The sequence below is a fragment of the Rhincodon typus genome, chromosome 23, assembly GCF_021869965.1.
Source record: "Rhincodon typus isolate 14 chromosome 23, sRhiTyp1.1, whole genome shotgun sequence".
NCBI classification, from domain to species: Eukaryota; Metazoa; Chordata; class Chondrichthyes; order Orectolobiformes; family Rhincodontidae; genus Rhincodon; species Rhincodon typus.
In genome coordinates this window covers 44,868,324-44,887,510 of record NC_063354.1, presented here as the reverse complement: position 1 = coordinate 44,887,510, position 19,187 = coordinate 44,868,324, and the positions used below count along the sequence as shown (strand labels likewise).

General features: G+C 44.7%; 1 protein-coding gene across 3 annotated transcripts in view; it reads right to left on the bottom strand.

The window, feature by feature from the left end:
• LOC109923273 (proton channel OTOP3-like) overlaps positions 1-4,623 on the bottom strand; it is a 48,286-nt gene extending 43,663 nt beyond the window's left edge. The window contains exons 1-3 of one of the 3 annotated variants that reach the window (XM_048610779.1): positions 4,545-4,623; positions 2,105-2,473; positions 1,197-1,333 (exon numbers count right to left, since the gene is read on the bottom strand). In XM_048610779.1, the coding sequence (XP_048466736.1) occupies positions 1,197-1,333; positions 2,105-2,438 (471 nt within the window). In that variant the 5' untranslated portion in view covers positions 2,439-2,473; positions 4,545-4,623. Of the gene's footprint in view, positions 1-1,196; positions 1,334-2,104; positions 2,474-4,280; positions 4,334-4,388; positions 4,486-4,544 lie in introns of those variants that run through there. The other 2 variants (XM_048610778.1, XM_048610780.1) reach the window with 2 other exon arrangements.
• Positions 4,624-19,187: the final 14,564 nt, after the last annotated feature.

Sequence of the window (19,187 nt, the reverse complement as noted above, 5' to 3'; positions counted from 1 at the left end):
TGGGGTTGGGGTTGGGGTTGGGGTTGGGGTTGGGGTTGGGGTTGGGGTTAGGGTTAGGGTTAGGATCAGGTTTGGGCTTAGGGTTAGTGTTAGGGATAGTGTTAGGTTTAGACTACAGCTGAGAGTTATAGTTAGGGTCAAGGTGACGGTGAAGGTTGGGGTTACAAGTAGGTTTAATGTTATTAAGAAAGAAAAAGTTAGCATTAGGGCTCAGGTGAAGGGTTACGGTTAGTGTTAGAGTCAGGGTTAGAGCTAGGGTTTTGGTCAGGATTAGTGTTTAAGTGAGAGGATATGTTAATACAAATGGATGGAGCCAAATGAGAGGGATGAGGCTGATTTCAATTCAACAAATGGGAGACTATGTGTATGAAGAATAATACACGGTTTAATGCTTCTATTGTTGATGGTTGGTATTTGATTGCACAAATGGTTTTTGGGAGTGTCATGATATTGACATTACAACAGTCAAGATGCTGTAATAGTCAGGATGGGGAGAGGCTTAGAATAGGACTTACAAGCATCATTGTTCCCATGTATTTGCTGCCCTTGTCCTTCAAGCTATTGGACACTTACTCTACCTCTATCTTATTCATATCAGTCTCAAAACATTCTCAGTTCTCTCCTTGCCAATGTGGAGTGTTAGCGTATTCAATCTTTCCAGTTGGGTGTAACCCCACAGTTAGACTGTCTTTCTGGTAAATGAATTTGCGTTGTTCCCAGTGATTCTATATCCAGCTAATATTGTGGTGGGGAAACTGTTAGAAACAATTATGCATTATACAATGTTTTGGCCATCCAGAGTAAATCTGCTTGGTTTAAATTTGAACAAGCCTTAGCAGTTAATTGTCAGTAATCATCTAATTGGTGCATTCTCCATGGCAATGCTTCCACCAATCAGAGTCCACTCATCAGCCAATCAGCATACTCTTTTCATACAGTATAAAAGTGTTTTCCCCCTATGTAGTGGTATTCTTGTGAATTGTCCTGACGAGTGCGTACTTAAAATGTTCAAAAAAAGGGGCATTTATTCAGCAATATTAAAGTATGTGAGTGTGTTTACAAAATTATTCTTTGGTTGGTGGGTAGATGATTTGATGGTAGCATGGTTAACATGCCACAGGAAAGGTGCACTGAAGGCTGGGCCAGATGATAGTTAAATTCCCCAACATTGTCAATAAAACTGGCTCGAGACTCACCTGTGCACTGATGAAGACTGCTTCTACAATGGGATAAACCACCTTCATTATATCAGCTTTGTCAATATTCTGAAGGAAATATCCAGCCTTGAAAATGTCAAGCACAACACTGCAGACTCCAAACAGGAACACTGCTCCTGAAATCACACCAAGAATGCAACTGATTTCTACAGCTTTGATAGGGAGCATATTGAGACTGAGATCACAATGTGATGCCTGAAGTCTGCCTGTGGTGGGTAATGGATGAGTTTGCATGACGTGTGTAAAGGGATAGATTGACATAAGGCTTTAAGGGCAACAGGTAAGTGGGGAACATGAATTCGGAGCGAGTTGGCGCAGAGGTTGGGGCTGACATGGGGACTGTGTGGTGTTGCAGTGATGGGTCGGGGCTCGAGGCTCTACAATGGAGCTACTGGGCCAAAGTCACAGAAATGAGAGGTGGGCTTTGAACCAGCCCAGGTTGTTGGCGTTTGGGGGTGTTGGGTGTGATGAATGTTGTTGGGTCACCAGTGCCAGAGTATGGGGACACGGGGATGTTGGGGGAATAATAGAAGTTTCTGGAATCTGTCCAGGTGGAGTTGAAAATGCCATGATCTTCCCTCATTGGGCAATGCCTGTACAAAATCACAAAGACATGTTTCACAGCCTTGGCACACAGGACCCAAGACCTCCGCTGAAACTTCCTGTCTCCTCATATCTGAACAAAGCATAAACTGCCAGTATTTCTAATCAGTTTGCGACCTTCCTCACTGACCTTTCCTTAGTTCTTCACCATTTCTTCAGTCCTTTGCTTCCTTCACTGAGGTCTACACCCCCACAGCACAATGTACCGCATCCAACCCTGGACAAAATTCCTATGTGGATACTGTAAACTGCTAACAGGTCATGACTATAATCTCTTCACTCACCCCTCAGCCAGATGGCACCAGCGTGCAGGTCCTGGTGAGGAACAAAGTGGTTCATGGATTTGTGAAACGTCATCCAGCCCACTGCCAGGGCACTGAGGACCATGAGGAGGATCAGGACATGGGTTCCTGGGACAGACGCAGTGTTGAAGATGGCGCTGAGCGTGATGGCAGCTCCCAGGAACACAATGTTCATGGCCAGGAGGCCAGACAGGAGCTTACTGCTTTTCTCAGCTGCTGGCCGAGCCTGTTGAGCTGATTCATTTCTCCCTTTCCCCACCATCGTCTCGTCAGGCAGGCTCGCTTCTGTTGTTCCGGCTTCCTCTTTTCCTGCCATTTTCTGAGCTTACCCACACTCTTGAGTTGCTGCTTCTGGAAGAGAGATAGAAGCTGGGGAATTGCCTGTAATTATCAGGAGGGGATAGACAGAGGGTGCTCAATAGTAACAGGCCCTCCTTGTATCACACAGTCATACAGCACGGAAACAGACCCTTCGCTCCAACCAGTTCATGCTGACCACAATCCCAAACTAAACTAGTCCCACCTGCCTACATTTGGCCCATATCTCTCCAAATGTACTTAACTAAATGTCTTTTAATTGTTGTAACTGTACCCGCACCCTCCACTTCCTCTGGAAGTTCATTCCACACACAATCCACTGTCTGTGTAAAAAAATTGCCTGTCGTGTCTTTTTTAAAACTTTCTCCTCTCACCCAAGGACTTGGGTTCAACTCCAGCCTTGGGCGACTGTCTGTGTGGAGTATGCACATTCTTCCCATGTCTGCGTGGTTTCCTCTGGGTGCTTTGATTTCCTCCCACAATCCAAAGATGTGCAGTTTGGGATGTATTGGCCATGCTAAATTATCCATAGTGTCCAGGGATGTGCAGGTTAGATGGATTAGCCATGGGAAATACAGGGTTAGAGGGATGAGTTGGAGTGGGTGGGTTGGGGCGGGGTTTGTCTGGGTGAGATGCTCTTCAGAGGGTCGCTATGGACTTGATGGCCCAAATAGCCTGCTTCCCAAACAAAGGGATTCTATGATTCTTATTTTAAAAATATGCAGCTTAGTCTTGAAATCCCCCACCCAATGGAAAAGACACCTGCCATTCACCTCATCTATGCCCCTCATGATTGGAACTTCTGGAGATCCTCCTGCTAGTTGATTGCTAGGAACAGGCCTTTCAGCCCATCGAGTCTGTTCCCCTGATCTATGAGATCATGGCTAATCAATTTTACTCACCTTCTTTAAGGAATTTAAGAATGAGGAGTGGGAGTATGTCATTTAGCCCCTTTGGTCACAAGGAAAAGCTATCCATTTCAGTCTTAAAACAGCAGGAGGTCCCCAGCATACATGGATTTTCTGGGAGTCAGAACTCCAGATTTCTATTAGTCTCATGTGAGGAAATGCCTTCTAACATCACCCCCTCCCTTCCCTGAATGGCTTACTCTCATTTTAAGATTCTGCTCCCTAACCTGCTATGGACACCCTCCATCAGACCAAATTGCTTCTCCCTGTCTCCCCTGTGGAATCCTTCTAACATTTCCAACACCTCGATGAGATCCTGCAGCACTGGGCAGAATAGGGATGGCTGGAGGGAGAGAAATGGAGGGAGAGGAGGAAGGAGAGAGTAGGAGCAAGATAAGGACTTAACTACATTCTTCAATCCTTTGGACAGTCCAACCATTCAGACCATGTATCTTAATCCCATTTTTTCACCGTTGCTCCATATCCTTTGCCAATCTCTTGTAACAACCATCAATGAGTCTCCATTGTGGACATTTCAATTGATCTTAGCAGCTTTGGTGATATGTTTCACAGGGACACTGTGTCTGTGCTAAGCAAGACACTGCCTCACTCCTCCTGCCCTCCATCCCACAGTCGACACTCCTTCAAGAACCAGCTTCACTCCACAGCCTCTTGGCTGCTGTTGTCTGACCCAGACTGAGGGCCGAGGCCCTTTGGACTGACTGTGTTGAACTGAGGGTTTTACCTGTGCACAAGATCGGTTATTGAAGAGGGGAGCAGAGAACTTAAAATTCTGTGACTCATTCACGTTCCACAACGCAGGATAAATCATTTCCAATGACACTGACTGGTCAACAATAATCTCATCAAACAAATGCCCCAATACATCGAACGCACGCTAACAGACTCTAAACACGGTAGAAATTACTCACAAAACTAGCGTGAAGCCTCCATGCTGTGTATGTGAAGGGAGTGGACATTAAATACTCATTGGAAGGTAACTTTTGTTTTTCTGAACAGAAACAAATCACCATGCTTACCTGTCTCCACAGCCTGTACTAACCCGGGTGTGTCGCAGGAGAATGCTCCTTAATTCTGCCCAGATAAAAAGGAGTGCTGTTCAGGAATCAATCAGTGAATAGAACTGTCGTTGTACCAATTACCTGTTACAACATGACAAGTCTCAGTCAACAAACCTGCCTCTCTTCTTGTTTCTCTGCGACAGAGAGCCAGTTGGAGCTGCATTGCAGAATGGGATCTTGCTCACCTCTCTACTGCGCCCGCCTCTCTCCCTGCTCTCCCTCCCAATCCCTGAACTGCATTCCCCCTTCCTCAGACTGCCGTCCATCCCCCACACTGCCCTCTGCTCCGATAAATCACAAAATGCATAAAATAATAGTTTGGAGGAATGATTACGCACCATGTTAATAATAAAGCATCTCATATCGCAGCATGTGGCAATCAGCTGTAACTGAGCTGCTGATTGTATGTAGATTTGTAATATCAGGCTGTGTTTTATGGGGTCTCACATCCGGCCTTGGCCACTGATCACAAGTTCCATTGACTGAGTGCGTTAATCACTTCCCCAGTGCCAACATCTAAAATCCTGAGAACTGAGCCAAGTGAGAGGCCATTCAGTCCCTTGAACCGGTTGTTCTGTACAACAGCTCATCCACCGTCCTTCAATCTAAATCCTTTCATAACATTGGTAAAAATCTATCAATTTCATGAATTAAATACCAACGTCTACTGTTTTCTTGGAAGAGTTCCAAACTTCTACCAGCATTAATGTGTAGCAGTATTTTCTAAATTTCATCTTGAACAGTCTGACTCTGATCTTAAGTTCATTTCCCCATCCTAGACTCTCCCACTGGCTGAATCAGTTTCCCTCTATCCATCCTGTTCATTCCTTCCTAACCCCGAAACACTTGATAGAGTCATAGAGATCTACAGCACAGGAAAAGACCCTTCAACCCATTGTATCTGCACTGGTCAAAAACACTTGGCCCAGAGCCTTGTAAGCCTTGGCATTGCAAGTGCACATCTAAATACTTCTTCAATGTTTCAGGTTTTCTGCCTCTACCACCCTCCCAGGCAGTGAGTTCCAGATTCCCACCCTCCTCCGGGTGAGAACATTTTGCCTCACATCCTGCCTAAACCTCACGCCCCGTACCTTAAATCTATGCCCCTAATTATTGATCCCTCCAACAAGGAGAAATGTTTCTTCCTGCTGCTCTGTCAATGCCCCTCCTAATTTTAGACATCTCAATCATGTCTCCTCTCAGTCTTCTCTGCTCTAAGGAAAACAACCCCAGTCTGTCCAAATATCTTCATAACTGAAACTCTCCAGCCCAGGCAACATCCTGGTGAATCTCCTCTGTGCCCTCTCTAGTGCTATCATATCCCTCCTATAATGTGGATTCCAGAACTACACACAATACTCTGACTGTGGCCTAACCAACTTTTTATTCTGTTCCAGCATAACCTCCCTCCTCTTAAACTCTTGCCTTAACTAATAAAGGCAGGTATACTATTTGCCTTCTTAAGTACTTTGTCCACTTGTCCCTGAAGCCTTAAGGGACCAGTGTACATGCATACCAAAGTCTCTCTGATCCTTGGTGCTTCCCTGGGTCCTACCGTGTACCATTTATCATGTATTCCCTCGCCTTGTTCGTCCTGCCCAAGTGCATCACCCCACATTTATCCAGACTGAATACCATTTGCCACTGATTAGCCCATCTGACCAGCTCATCCATATCCTCTCGTAGTCTAAGGCTGTCCTCCTCATTATTTACCACCCCCTCAACTTTTGTATCATCTGTAATCTAACTAATCAGCCCTCCTACATTCAAGTCTAAATTATTAATATAAACCACAATCCAATCACCCCCTATCTTTGGTGCACCAGGGAACCAGTGTACCAGTTTACGTGGCCTTCCCTTAGAGCCTGTTAAAACTTTAATGCATCTGTGCAGCAATCTTTGGCCAGAAGTGCCGAGTGGATGATCCATCTTGGCCTCCTCCAGTGGTCCCCAACTTTACAATTACCAGTCTTCAGCCAATTCGATTCACTCCACATGATATCAAAGAGCAGTTGGAGGCCCTGGATACTGTAAAGGCCCTGAAAACATTCCGGCAATATTACTGAAGACTTGTGCTCTGTAACTTGCTGCTCCTCTAGTCAAGTTCCTCCAGTACAGTTACAACACTGGCATCTACGCAACAATGCCAGGTATGTCCTGTACATAAAAAGCAGGACACATCCAATTCAGCCAATTACTGCCCCATCAGTGTACTCTCGATCATCAGTAAAGTGATGGAAGGTGTTATCAACAGTGCTATCAAGCAGCAAATGCTCAGTAGTAACCTGCTCAGTGACACTCAGTTTGGGTTCCACCAGGGCCGTAGCTCCTGACCTCATTACAGCCTTGGTTCAAACATGGACAAAAGAGCTGAATTCCAGAGGTGAGGTGTAAGTGCCAGCTCTTGACATTAAGGCTACATTTAACTGAGTGGGCATCGAAGTGCCCTAGCAAAATTAGAATCAATGGGTACTGGGGGAAAGATCTGCTGGTTGGAGTCATACCTGACACATAGGAAGATGGTTGTGGTTGTTGGCGGTCAGTCATCTCAGCTCCAGAACATCTCTGCAGGAGTTCCTCAGGGTAATGTCCTAGGCCCAACCATCTTCAGCTGCTTCATCAATGCCCTTCCCTCCATCATAAGGTCAGAAGAGGGGATGTTCGCTGATAATTGCACAATACCATTCATGACTCCTCAGATACTCAAACAGTCCAAATGCAACAAGACCTGAAGAATATCCAGGCTTGGGCTGATATGTTTCAAGTAACATTTGGATCCCAGGAAATGGCCAACTCAACTAAGAGAGAATCTGACTAACTCCCCTCAATGTCCAGCATCATTAACAGCAGTAGATCAGAGCTGGGGATTCATGAGCGTTGTTATTCACACTAACTGCCCTGGAATTGAGTGTCTTGCTTGGCTCTTTCAGAGGACAATTAGGAGACAGGCCATTTCTGTGGGGTCTGGAGTCATATGGAGACTAGTCTGGGTAAGAATGGCAGATTTCCCTCTCTAAAAGGCATTAGTCTATCAGATGGGTTTATACAACAAGCACTGACAGTTGTCATGGTAACCATCACTGAGACTAGCTTCATGTTCCAGATTTACAATTGAGTTCGAATTTGTTCCCATAGTGGATTTGGAGCACCTTAGCTCAGGCCTCTCAATTACTAGCTCAGTGACATAGCTACTGTGTCTCCATCTCTCTGAAGCAGACTGGCAGGAATAAAGTTAGAAAGTTTCTCATCTCCTCTTCGTTAAACCGGGGTAATATTTACAATTCTCTGGTCCTCCAGCACCAAATGCTAGAGTTTCCCCAAGCAACTGAGTGATACTCCCATCTGGACTGGGAGGTGTGTTAATTTTGATTGACACCAGCTTATTTAGCACCTCCTTTCGGTCTATTTTCACCCAGGCTAATATCTCCATCCCACTGTGTGCTCAGGCAACTATTTAAACCTCTTCACATACTCATCCAGGACCTCAGTCATCCCCTCTACCTCAATAAGACTTTGTTTTATCTTTAATTACCCTACTGCTCTTTTAAATAAATATCCTTTTTTAATATTTATTAAACGTTTTGGGGTTCTCCTTTATGTTACTCACTATTTTTTTCTTATATTCTTTCCTAGCCCTTTCTGTATCCTGTTTCAATCATCTCTGCATTACATTTATTCTCTCTGGTCTTCACCTGAATTCTGTAATTGACATTTTGCATACACTTCCGTTTTCTGTTTTAGCTACAATGCCCTAATCTGCCTCCTTGTGCAAATGTACTTTGGTTTGGAATCTAAACTACCTCTTTCGTGAAGGCCTACCATATCTCATTCACTATTTTCCTGGCCAACATTATTTCCAATCAACCTGAGCTGGAAACCTTACTGGCATCATCTCCCATCCATTTTGCATTTCTGATTTTTCTTGAGTCAATCACATCACTGTGGGTCTGGAGTCAAACGTAGGCCAGACCGGGTAAGGATGGCAGATTTCCTTCCCTGAAGGGCATTAATGAACCAGATGGGTTTTTACAACAATCAGCAGTGGTTTCTTGGTCATCAGTAGATTCTTAATTCCAGATTTTTAAAAATTGAATTCAAATTCCACCATCTGTCGTGGCGTTATTAACTTCCCACTCCACTTATCCTGCCACAGTCAATGATCTGTACACAAATACCCCAGGTCTCGGTGCTCCTGTGCCCCTGTTAGAACTGTATCCTCTATTTGATATTGTCCTTCAATGTCATTCCAACCAAAGTGCATCACCTCACAGTATTCTGGTTTGAACTTCATCTGCCACTGATCCACATTCTCCACCAACTTTTCAATGTCCTTTTGGAGTTCCACACTGTCCCCCTCACAGTTTACAATTCTTCCAAGTTTAGTGTCATCTGAAAGCTTTGAAATTATTCCCTACACACCAAGATCCAGATAATTAGTGCATATCAGGGAAAACAAGGATCCCAGTGCTGACCCCCGGGAAATCCACCACAAGCTAGGGGATCAATCCAGGTTCAATGGAGAGTGCAGGAGGGCAGGACCAGGCATACCTGATAATGAGGTGTCAACCTGGTGAAGCTACCAAACAGGACAACTTGTGCGCCAAACAGCATTAACAGCAAGTGATAGACAGAGCTAAGTGATCCTACAACCCAATAGATCAGATCTAAGCTCTGCAGTCTTGCCACATCTGGTCATGAATCGTGGTGGACAATTAAACAACTCACTGGAGGAGGAGACTCCACAGATATCCTTGGTGACAAAGTAAAATTCATGGGACACAAATGCCAGGCAATGACCACCTCCAATAAGAGACAATATAATGTTACCCCTTGACATTCAGTGGCGTTATAATCACTGAATCCCCCACTATCAACTCCTGGGGGTTACCATTGATCAGAAATTCAACTGGACTCATCACATAAACACAGTGGCTACAAGAGCAGGTCAGACGCTGGGAATCCTGCAGCAAGTAACTCACCTCCAGGCTCCCAGGGCCTGTCCACCCTCTACAAGGCACAAGTCAGCAATGATAGAGCTATACTGTACTAGAAGAGCTTGGCTAGGGGTTCAACAAGTTCTGGAACACAAATCTTCAGTAGTATTGCCAGAATATTGTTAGGGCCCATAGCCTTTGCAAGATCCAGTGCGTCCAACCATTTCTTGATATTATGTGGAGTGAATCGAATTGGCTGAAGACTGTAGTACTGGGGACCACTGGAGGAGGCTGAGATGGGTCATCCACTCAACATTTCTGGCTGAATATTGCCGCAAATGCTTCAGCTTTATCTTTTGCACTGATGTGCTGGGCCCTTCCATCATTCAGAATGGGAATAATTGATATGGATGATCAGCTGTGATTAGAATGAATGGCAGAATAGCCTCCAAGGGCCAAATGGCCTATTCCTGCTCCTATCTCCTATGTTTCTATTGATATGTATAGGATTGTGAGGGTCTTGAGTGGGTGGATACCTGGAGAATTTTTCCTCTTGTAGGGGAGATTGGATCTGGGCATGACAGTTTAAGAATTAGGCATCTGTCTTTGAAGACAGAGACAGGGAGCAATGTTTTCTCTTAAAGGCATATTAGAGTGTAGGATTCTCTTTCCCTGAAGCAGTGGAGGATGAGGCATCACATTTATTCAGTCTGAATTGCAGAGATTACTGATTGACAAAGGAGCTCAGGAAGATGGGCTGCAGACACGAAAATGGAGCTGACACCACAATCAGATCAGCCATGGTCTTATTGAATGGCGGGGTAGGCTCGAAGGCCTGAATGGCCAACTCGTGCTCTTATATCCTACGTTCATGCTCTCTCCATCACAAAGACCAGCTACCTCCACTTCCAGAATATTGCCCATCTTGGTCTCCACATCCGCTCCACCGTAAATGAAACATTCCTTTGTCACCTCCACACTCAGCTATTGAAAAGATTGAGTATTCGTTCATCTGTCTTCCACCCTCTATTTAATGTAAACAGGAGTTAGATACAGAGTAAATATCTGTCTATGCCATCCCCATCAAACATTCCCAGGTCAGGGACAGCACAGGGTTACATTTAGAGTGAAGCTCTCTCCACACTGTCCCCATCAAACACTTCTGGAACAAGGACAGCACAGATATAGAGTAAATCCACCTCTACTCTGTCCCCATCATATAATTCTAGGTCTGCATACCTGTGAATCTGTGAAATATTCGATGTTTCAATCTCTCTTTTCCAATTTCTTTTTAACTTTTCTTTACAGTATACGTTAGCTACCAATTCTGTGCTAGCATTTAGCCTTTAATTAAGGTACTGCCTCCTTTGAGCTGACTTTACAGCGATGTCATCAATCCAGGGGATAAACTGAAAAAGAAATATGAAAACCAGGCAAACAGTAACAATAACGATTGCTGCCTTGGGAATTGTTTCAAACAGTTTGAAAATAGTTAGCTGGTGTACTTTGTTTATAAATTAATATTTAATATCTGTGCCCAACTGAACGAGGAACCATAAAACCCCTTTAATTGATGTAGAAATGCCGACACAGCAAATAACTTCAAGGATCAATATCGAGAATGCACTTGGAGACACAGCTCTTGCCAAACCTTAAACTTTGACCCAAACTATTCATGTTTCTGCTGTTGCAAAGAAGAGAAATATCTGTATTTACGTACTGCTTCTCGCGCCCATCAGATATTTCAAAGTGTTTTAACGGCTAATGATGATGTTAGAAACTCAACAATAAGAGCCTCCCAGTCAGGACTGGATTTCAAGATAGGCGCGCAGTAGGACTCCTGACCCAGAATTTGTCTGCTCTGTCTGTTTCTTCTCTCTTTTTTTTTCTGTGTTCTTGTGTTCTTTCTTTCTACTTACCTCTGATCCTTGGACAGCATCGATGGTAGTGAGTTGCGGCCCAGTGCAGTCTCATGCAGGTGGCGTCGCTGGTTGAGACAAGATAGCGCTGAAGAATGGTGATGGGGTTCTGCAGCTGCAGCACAATGAAGGGAATTGACGCAGGTTGACTGCTTAGTTCTGGTGATGGCCTCAGTGTTGGGGTGGAAGAGCCCAGATCCAGGCCCATGGCTAAGCAATGACGGTAATGTTGACCTTTCAACTTTATTTCTTTATTTTTCTGCTTTATAAGGTTTTGTACCTAGGTACATTTGTACCTAAGATGGTGTTGGAGAAAGGTGACTTTGTACACTTTTCACTGTACTCCTGCATCCCTGTAACATGAACGCATGTGACAATGTCATCTAATTCAAATTACAGTTAATTTATGCTCACCAACTCCCAGAAACAGCAAAGTGATCCCGGCTAGACAGTCTGCTTTCTGGTTCCGGTGTTTTTTTTGAGCGAAACATATTGCCTGGACGAAAGGGATACTTTCCCATTGCAATTCTCAGAGTAGTGCGCTGAGACTTTATGCATTTGCCCAGTTAGGATAATGTATGCTTAGATCAATGTTTTGTCCAAAGGACTGCATTCCTGACAGTGCTGCACTCCCTCAGCACAGCTTCACGCTTTTTGTTGAAGCCATTGTGGGTCTTCAACCCTGGGACTCAGAGATGCGAGTGTTCCAGATTGAACCACAATTGTCACACATTGGTGTGTGGAATGATAAGGCAGACGTTACGGTGCTTGTGGTGCAGTGGTAGTGTCCCAATCTCTGAACCAGGAGACCTGGATTCACATCCTGGCTATTCCAGAGGTGTGTTATGCCATTACTGTGGAGGGTGAATTTAAAAAAAAATGTGGGAAACTCCTCATTTCTCTTTATAGAAAAGTCTGGCATTTGTGATCCATTACCTGAATTTCACTGCTGTCTGGTTTGGGTAGCTTGCAACATTTCTTTCTCCGGATAGCTTGAATCAACCTGTTCAGAGATGTTTTCACACACCTCTGGGGTAGGTGGATCTCCTGGCTCAGAGACAGGGACACTAACAATGTACCACAAGAGCAGTACTGACTCTAAGGCCTACTAAATATCAACGATAGAGGATAGACCACTGGTGGTAATCCAAGGTGGAGGACAGCAGAGAATTGTGGCAGTAAGAGCTGCTCCTTTTTTTGAGGTGATTTCAGTGTTAGACCTGACTTCCTCAAATTTGTGGAGCAGTAATTACTGTTTTATAAGTTGTTGCATTGTTTTGGAACTTTGGGGAAAAAAAAATCAAAACAAAGGTACTTTTAAAACCCGAGGGATTGAAAGAGCAGGTACCATGTGGGAGGTGAGAAAAGGAACAGTGACCTTTCACGGCCGCTGACCAGGCAGTGACCTTTCACAGCCGCTGACCAGGCAGTGACCTTTCACAGCTGTCTGTTTAGTTTCAAGCATCTCTGGACATCGGTGTTCTGTCTCAGATAAACAAACAAACGTGGTTGGGAACATGGGACTGGGATATCATAGCTATTACAGAGACATGGTTCAGGGATGGGCAGGACTGGCAGCTTAACGTTCCAGGGTATACATGCTATAGAAAAGATAGAAAGGTTTGGGGGGTGGTGGGGGGGTGTGCGAGAGAGGACGGGGCATGGCGTTTTTGATTATGGATAACGTTATGGCTGTACTTAGGTACAATATTTCAGGAGTATGTGCAGTGAAGTTATTTGGGTGGAGCTGAGAAATAAGAAAGGGATGATCACCTTATTAGGATTGTACTACAGAGCCCCCAATAATCAGCTGGAAATTGAGAAGCAAATTTGTAAGGAGGTCTCAGTTATCAGTAAGAATAATAGGGTGGTTATGGTAGGGGCTTTTAAGTTTCCAAACATAAACTGGGACCACCATAGTGTTAAGAGATTGGATGGAGAGGAATTTGTTAAGTGTGTACAAGAAAATTTTCTGAGTCAGTATATGGATGTACCCACTAGAGAAGGTACAAAACCTGACCTTCGCTTGGGAAATAAGGCAGGGCAGGTGACTGAGGTGTCAGTGGGGGAGCACTTTGGGGCCAGTGACCACAATTCTATTAGTTTTAAAATGCGATGGAAAAGGATAGACCAGATCTATATGTTAAAGTTCTAAATTGGATGAAGGCTAATTTTGACGGCATTAGGCAAGAACTTTCAAAAGTTGATTGGGGGCAGATATTCGCAGGTAAAGGGATGGCTGGAAAATGGGAAGCCTTCGAAAATGGGGCAGTATGTTCATCTAGACTTGAAACATTAGCTTGCTTTCTCTCCAGGGATGCTGCCTGGCCCACTGTGATCTCCAGCATTTGTTGTTTTCAGTACAGTATGTTCCTGTTAGGGTGAGGGGCAAGGCTGGTAGGTGTAGGGATTGCTGGATGACTAGATAAAGTGAGGTTCTGTCCAAGAAAAGGAAGGAAGCATATGCCAGGAATAGACAGCAGGGATCGAGTGAATCCCTAGAGGAGTATAAGGCCTTTAGGAGTATACTCAAGAGGGAAATCAGGAGGGCAAAAAGGGGACATGAGATAGCAAATAGGATTAAGGAGGACCCAAAGGAATTTTGCAAATACATTAGGAACAAAAGGGTAACTAGGGAGAGAATAGCGCTCCCTAAAGATCAGCAAGGCTGCCTATGTGTGAAACCGCAGGAGATGGGTGAGATACTAAACGAGTGTTTTGCATCAGTGTTTACTGTGGAGAAGGATATGGAAACTAGAGAATGTGTGGCAATAAACAGTGATATCTTGAAAAGTGTTCATATTACAGAGGAGGAGGCTCTGGACATCTTAATATGCATAAAAGTGGATAAATCCCTGAGACCTGATCAGGTGTACCCTAGAGCTCTGTGGGAAGCTTGGGAAGTGATTGCTGGGCCCCTTGCTGAGATATTTATATCAGCGAGAGCCACGAGTGAGGTGCCGGAAGACTGGAGGTTGGCTAACGTGGTGCCACTATTTACGAAAGGTGGTAAGGAAAAGCCAGGGAACTATAGACCAGTGGGCCTGACATCAGTGGTGGACAAGTTGTTGGAGGGGATTCTGACAGTCAGGATTTACATGTATTTGGAAAGGCAAGGACTGATTAGGGATAGTCAAGACGGCTTTGTGCATGGGAAATCATGTCTCACTAACTTGATTGAGTTTTTTGAACCAGTCCTGAAGAGAATTGATGAAGGCAGAGCGGTGGACGTGATGTATATGGCCTTTAGTAAGCCATTCGACAAGGTCCTTCATGGTAGATTACTTGACAAGGTTAGTTCACACGGAACAGAGGGAGAACTAGCTATTTGGATATAGAACTGCCTCAAAGGTAGGAGACAAAGGGTTATGGTGGAGGGTTGCTTTTCAGACTGGGGGCCTGTGACCATCGGTGTGCCACAGGGATAGGTGCTGGGTCCACCTCTTTTTGTCATTTATATTAATGATTTGGATATGAACATAGGAGGTATGGTTAATAAGTTTGTAGTTGGCATCAAAATTGGAGGCGTAGTGGACAGCTAAGAAGGTTATCTCAGAGTACAGCAGGATCTTGATCAGATAGTCCAGTGGGCCAAGGAGTGGCAGATGGAGTTAGCATAGATAAATGTGACATGCTGCATTTTGGGAAGGCAAATCAGGGCAGGACTTATACACTTATTGGTAAGGTCCTGGGGAGTGTTGCTGAACAACGAGACTTTGAGATGCAGGTTCTTAGTTCCTTGAAAGAGGAGTCACAGGTAGACAGAGTAGTGAAGAAGGTATTTGGTATGCTTACCTTTACTGCTCAGTGCATTGAGTATGGGAGTTGGGAGGTCCAGCTGAGGCTGTACAGGACATTGGTTAGGCTACTATTGGAAATCTATGTGCAATTCTGGCCTCCCTGCTATAGAAAGGATGTTATGAAACTTGAAAAGCTTCAGAAAAGATTTTCAAGGATGTTGCCAGGGTTGGAGGGTTTGGGCTATAGGGAGAGGCTGAATAGGCTTCCCTCCCTAAGGACATTGTGGGTCAACCCACAGCAGGGGGACTGCAGTGCTTCAAGAAGGCAGCTCACCACCACCTTCTCAAGGGGCAACTAGGGACAGGCAATAAGTGCTGGCCCAGGCAACAACACCCATGTCCCACAACTGAATAGAGCGGCGTGGGGGGGGGGGGGGGCGGGCGGGGGGGGGGGGGGGGGGGGGGGTGGGGGGGGGGGTGGCCTAATTGAAGTTTATAAAATCATGAGGGACATGGATAGGGTGAATAGCCAAGGTCTTTTCCCCAGGGTGGGGGAGTCCAAAACTAGAGGGCATAGGTTTAAGGTGAGAGGGGAGAGATTCAAAAGGGACCTAAGGGGCAAGGTTTTCACACAGAGGGTGGTGTGTGTATGGAAGGAGCTGCCAGAGGAGGTGGTGCAGCCTGGTACAATTACCACATTTAAAAGGCATCTGGATGGATATATGAATAAGGAGGGTTTAGGGGGATATAGGCCAAATGCTGGCAAATGGGACTAGATCTGTTTAGAATATCAGGTCAGCATGGACGAGTTGGACTGAAAGGTCTGTTTCTATGCTGAACATCTCTATGACTCTGTGAGTGTTAAACAAGGCACTTATCTCACAAAACAAATTGGTTTATTGCACAGTAGCACAATATAAAGTTTAGTGTAACGATTTAGGGGTATGAGAAGCACACTTCAGTCCCCTTGGGAACTCATGTAGATCTCAATTACTACCATGCAAAGACTGTGTAACATCCTCAGATGTGGTGGAGCTCAATGTGACACGGATGTTAACTCCTTCAGAACTATCATCCTACACACCATTCATGTCCATAGTTATGCTTTGGGTGTATAATTTAGTGCAGTGCTGAGAGAGTGCTGCATGGTTAAGGTGCTGACATTCAGATAAAACGTTCAATCACAGCTGAATGTGAATCCTGTCGGGAGGTTGTGAGACATCCCATGGGCACTATCCTAGCAAGAGCTGCAGGAGCTTTCTCCCCCGGAGTTCTGGCCAATATTTATTCCTGTGTCAATATGGACTAAAACAAATGATGACATTTCTGTTGATGTGCACAGATTGGCTTCAAAGTTCCCAATATTGCAACAGTGGCAATACTTCAGAAAAATACATTGTTGGCTGTAAATTGCTGTGGAACAGCCAAAGGGTGTGATATAAATGTGAATCTTTCTTTTATCGATACGGTCTCAGTTCACCAGAGGGCATATCAGTCATTTACGCAATCCCTGGTCATACTTCACCAGATTTCAGGTGATAACGATAAACTGCTGAGTGCCAGAGACTGAGGCTCCAGTTACAGCAGAGACCGGAGACATGAGGTTCGGTTCTGGAATTTGTGTCTCCTGCTGAGTGTACCAGTGTATGAGCTCCCCAGCCTGCTCCCCCTGGGACCAGTCAGTGCTGTTCCTACCTAACAGGACAGGTTTCGAAACTAGACTCTGACTCACATCCAACAGCACAGAGACACGGCAACATGGCATTTTAAAGACAAGTTTTATTTCACAAAGAATTAATGGTTACAATTAAAAACCCTTTACCTTATTTTGCCCGTTATATTACAGTGTCTTTATAGTTAATTATTTTATGGACTTGAGTTTGAGAATTTGTAGAAACTGGGATTTTTTTAAAAATGAGGTCAATGAAAGATAGTGGATTTTTTTTAGTAAGGCATTTCTTGAAAGCCTTGTTTACTGCAGCTCCCCTCCTGGGTTTATGACTCAGTGCTTCCACATTTGTTTGGATTTTTCAGTTGGTGGCCAGACTGGGACAGGAGAAGAGCTTCACCGCTCAGCTCTCCTGTTTCTGGAAATAAAAACCTCTTGATGTTGTTTCAGTGTGCGACCCATAATGATCCTGGTCCCATCTGAACCCTGACTGTCCCCTGATGAGCACATGGAAAAATCCCCGCTACTGGGTTTCTGGATGAAGATTAATTGGCAAAGGACCCAGACAGTTATTTCCACTGACCCATCCACTCACCCCAGATTGACAACTGTCTGAACACTCTACACTGCCTTTCTCTGGCTTCAGGAACTAAGATTTATTGGACAGATATGTTTATTTTCTTCTAAAAGTGGATCACTGCAAAGTGGAATCGGTTATCTACCCTGTACCCATTTTATTTGTGAGGGAGTGTCTGGAGTTTAATTGAAGATAAACATTTATACTTTCATATTATAAATAGTTAACCACTTTTTCCACCTTCATTGATTACATTTTATGATCAATGAACAATTTGGAGATTAGGAAATAAATCTGCTTGATGACTCTTCTAACATGGAGAAAGTAGAGGATTGGCCATATTGGGAACGGGGTAAAAGAATTACATTGATGTTGTAACACTTGGAGAGTTGGAATTGGAGTGAATCAGTGCACTTCCTCCAGCCTCAACCATAATAGCTATTATCACTGCAGGGCTGAAATTAATCTCTTTAGAATTTGCCAGCTAACCTTTTCCTCTGTGTATTGTGTTCAGCTTGTGACAGGTTGACACAGTGCACTGTTTAAACTGTTCAGGGGCATCAATACAACAGGACACATAATGGATCAGCAGTCAGTCAGCATTTGCAGCCTGATGCCTTCTCCCTCAGCTCCAAACCTCAAATGAACACACTGTACCTGAGAGATGAATAGCCAGAGGAGTGGAACCCTATAACTTTTCACTCTGTTCTGCTGAAACCTGTCAAAGGCTTGGGGACGAGGTGGCCTGGAGGGATGATAACTCAGGAGATACACATTGGTTCTAACCTCAGAGACTGGAATCAGTTACTGCCAGCCACTCGATTCTCCAACAGTCTGGGCTCCTTTGATAGGTTTGGGTGGGCAGTTGCTGATGCTCTCTGTGACCTGGTCCATTCTGGGGCAGTAGTGATTGGTGGTACTATTGAACCATGGGAGGAATCACTGTCAGGCTCCATTTTGTCCTCATCACATGTGCCAATAACACTAACAGAGAGTGCTGAGCAGCCAGGAGCTGTGGTTCTCCAGTTACTCCAATTACTTCCAATAAGATGGTGGTGGAGTAAGGCTTCTGAGCACGGGGCTCGTCTGCTTCATCTGCTTTTCTTTTCGTTTCTTTTCTCTCTCTCTTCGCTATCTTATATTTTACATCTTGGTGAAGAGCTCGTTCACGGTGAAGGCATCAGCGATGACTAGGTCCAGCAGCGCAGACCCCTGGTGTCAGAAGCGAGTTTGGGTTCTCGATAGCGTCTGCGTCCGTCGCAGATTCAAGGTGGCGTCAGCAGACGTGGGTTTGGGACCACAAGGAGACCCGGCAGCATTGGCAGCAGCTGCGTTGGTGACATCCAGTGCGTACTGATAGTGGCAAAGGATGTCAGTGGAGGTGAGATGGTACTGGAGAGTGGCAACTGGCAGAAGCATAACAAAGGCCATGACACAGCACTTAATAAGAAGGAATGTAAAGTTGAGCACTTTTTCTTTATGTCTCCATTTTACTGCCTTTATATTCCATATTTTGGTTTACTTTCCTGCGTTTTAAGATGGCGCCGGAGGGTAGCAACACTATACAACACCTTGCACTGTATTTTGTAACAAGATACATGTGACAATAAATAAATCAAATCAAACTCTGCTTGATGTCTTTAGCCTCCTGACCCACAGTTCGCCTTTCATGGGATGAGGGAGCCTTGGCCAGGCCAGCATTTATTGTCCGTCCATTGCCCAGAGTCAATCACGTTGCTGGGGGACTGGAGTCACATGGAGGTCAGACCAGGTAAAGATGGCAGCTTTCTTCTCTAAAGGGCATTGGTGAACTAGATGGCTTTTGTGACAATAGGCAATGTTTCCTGCTTATCATTAGAATCATAATTCCAGATTTCTATTGAATTCAAACTTCACCATGTTCTGTGGCAAGATTTTA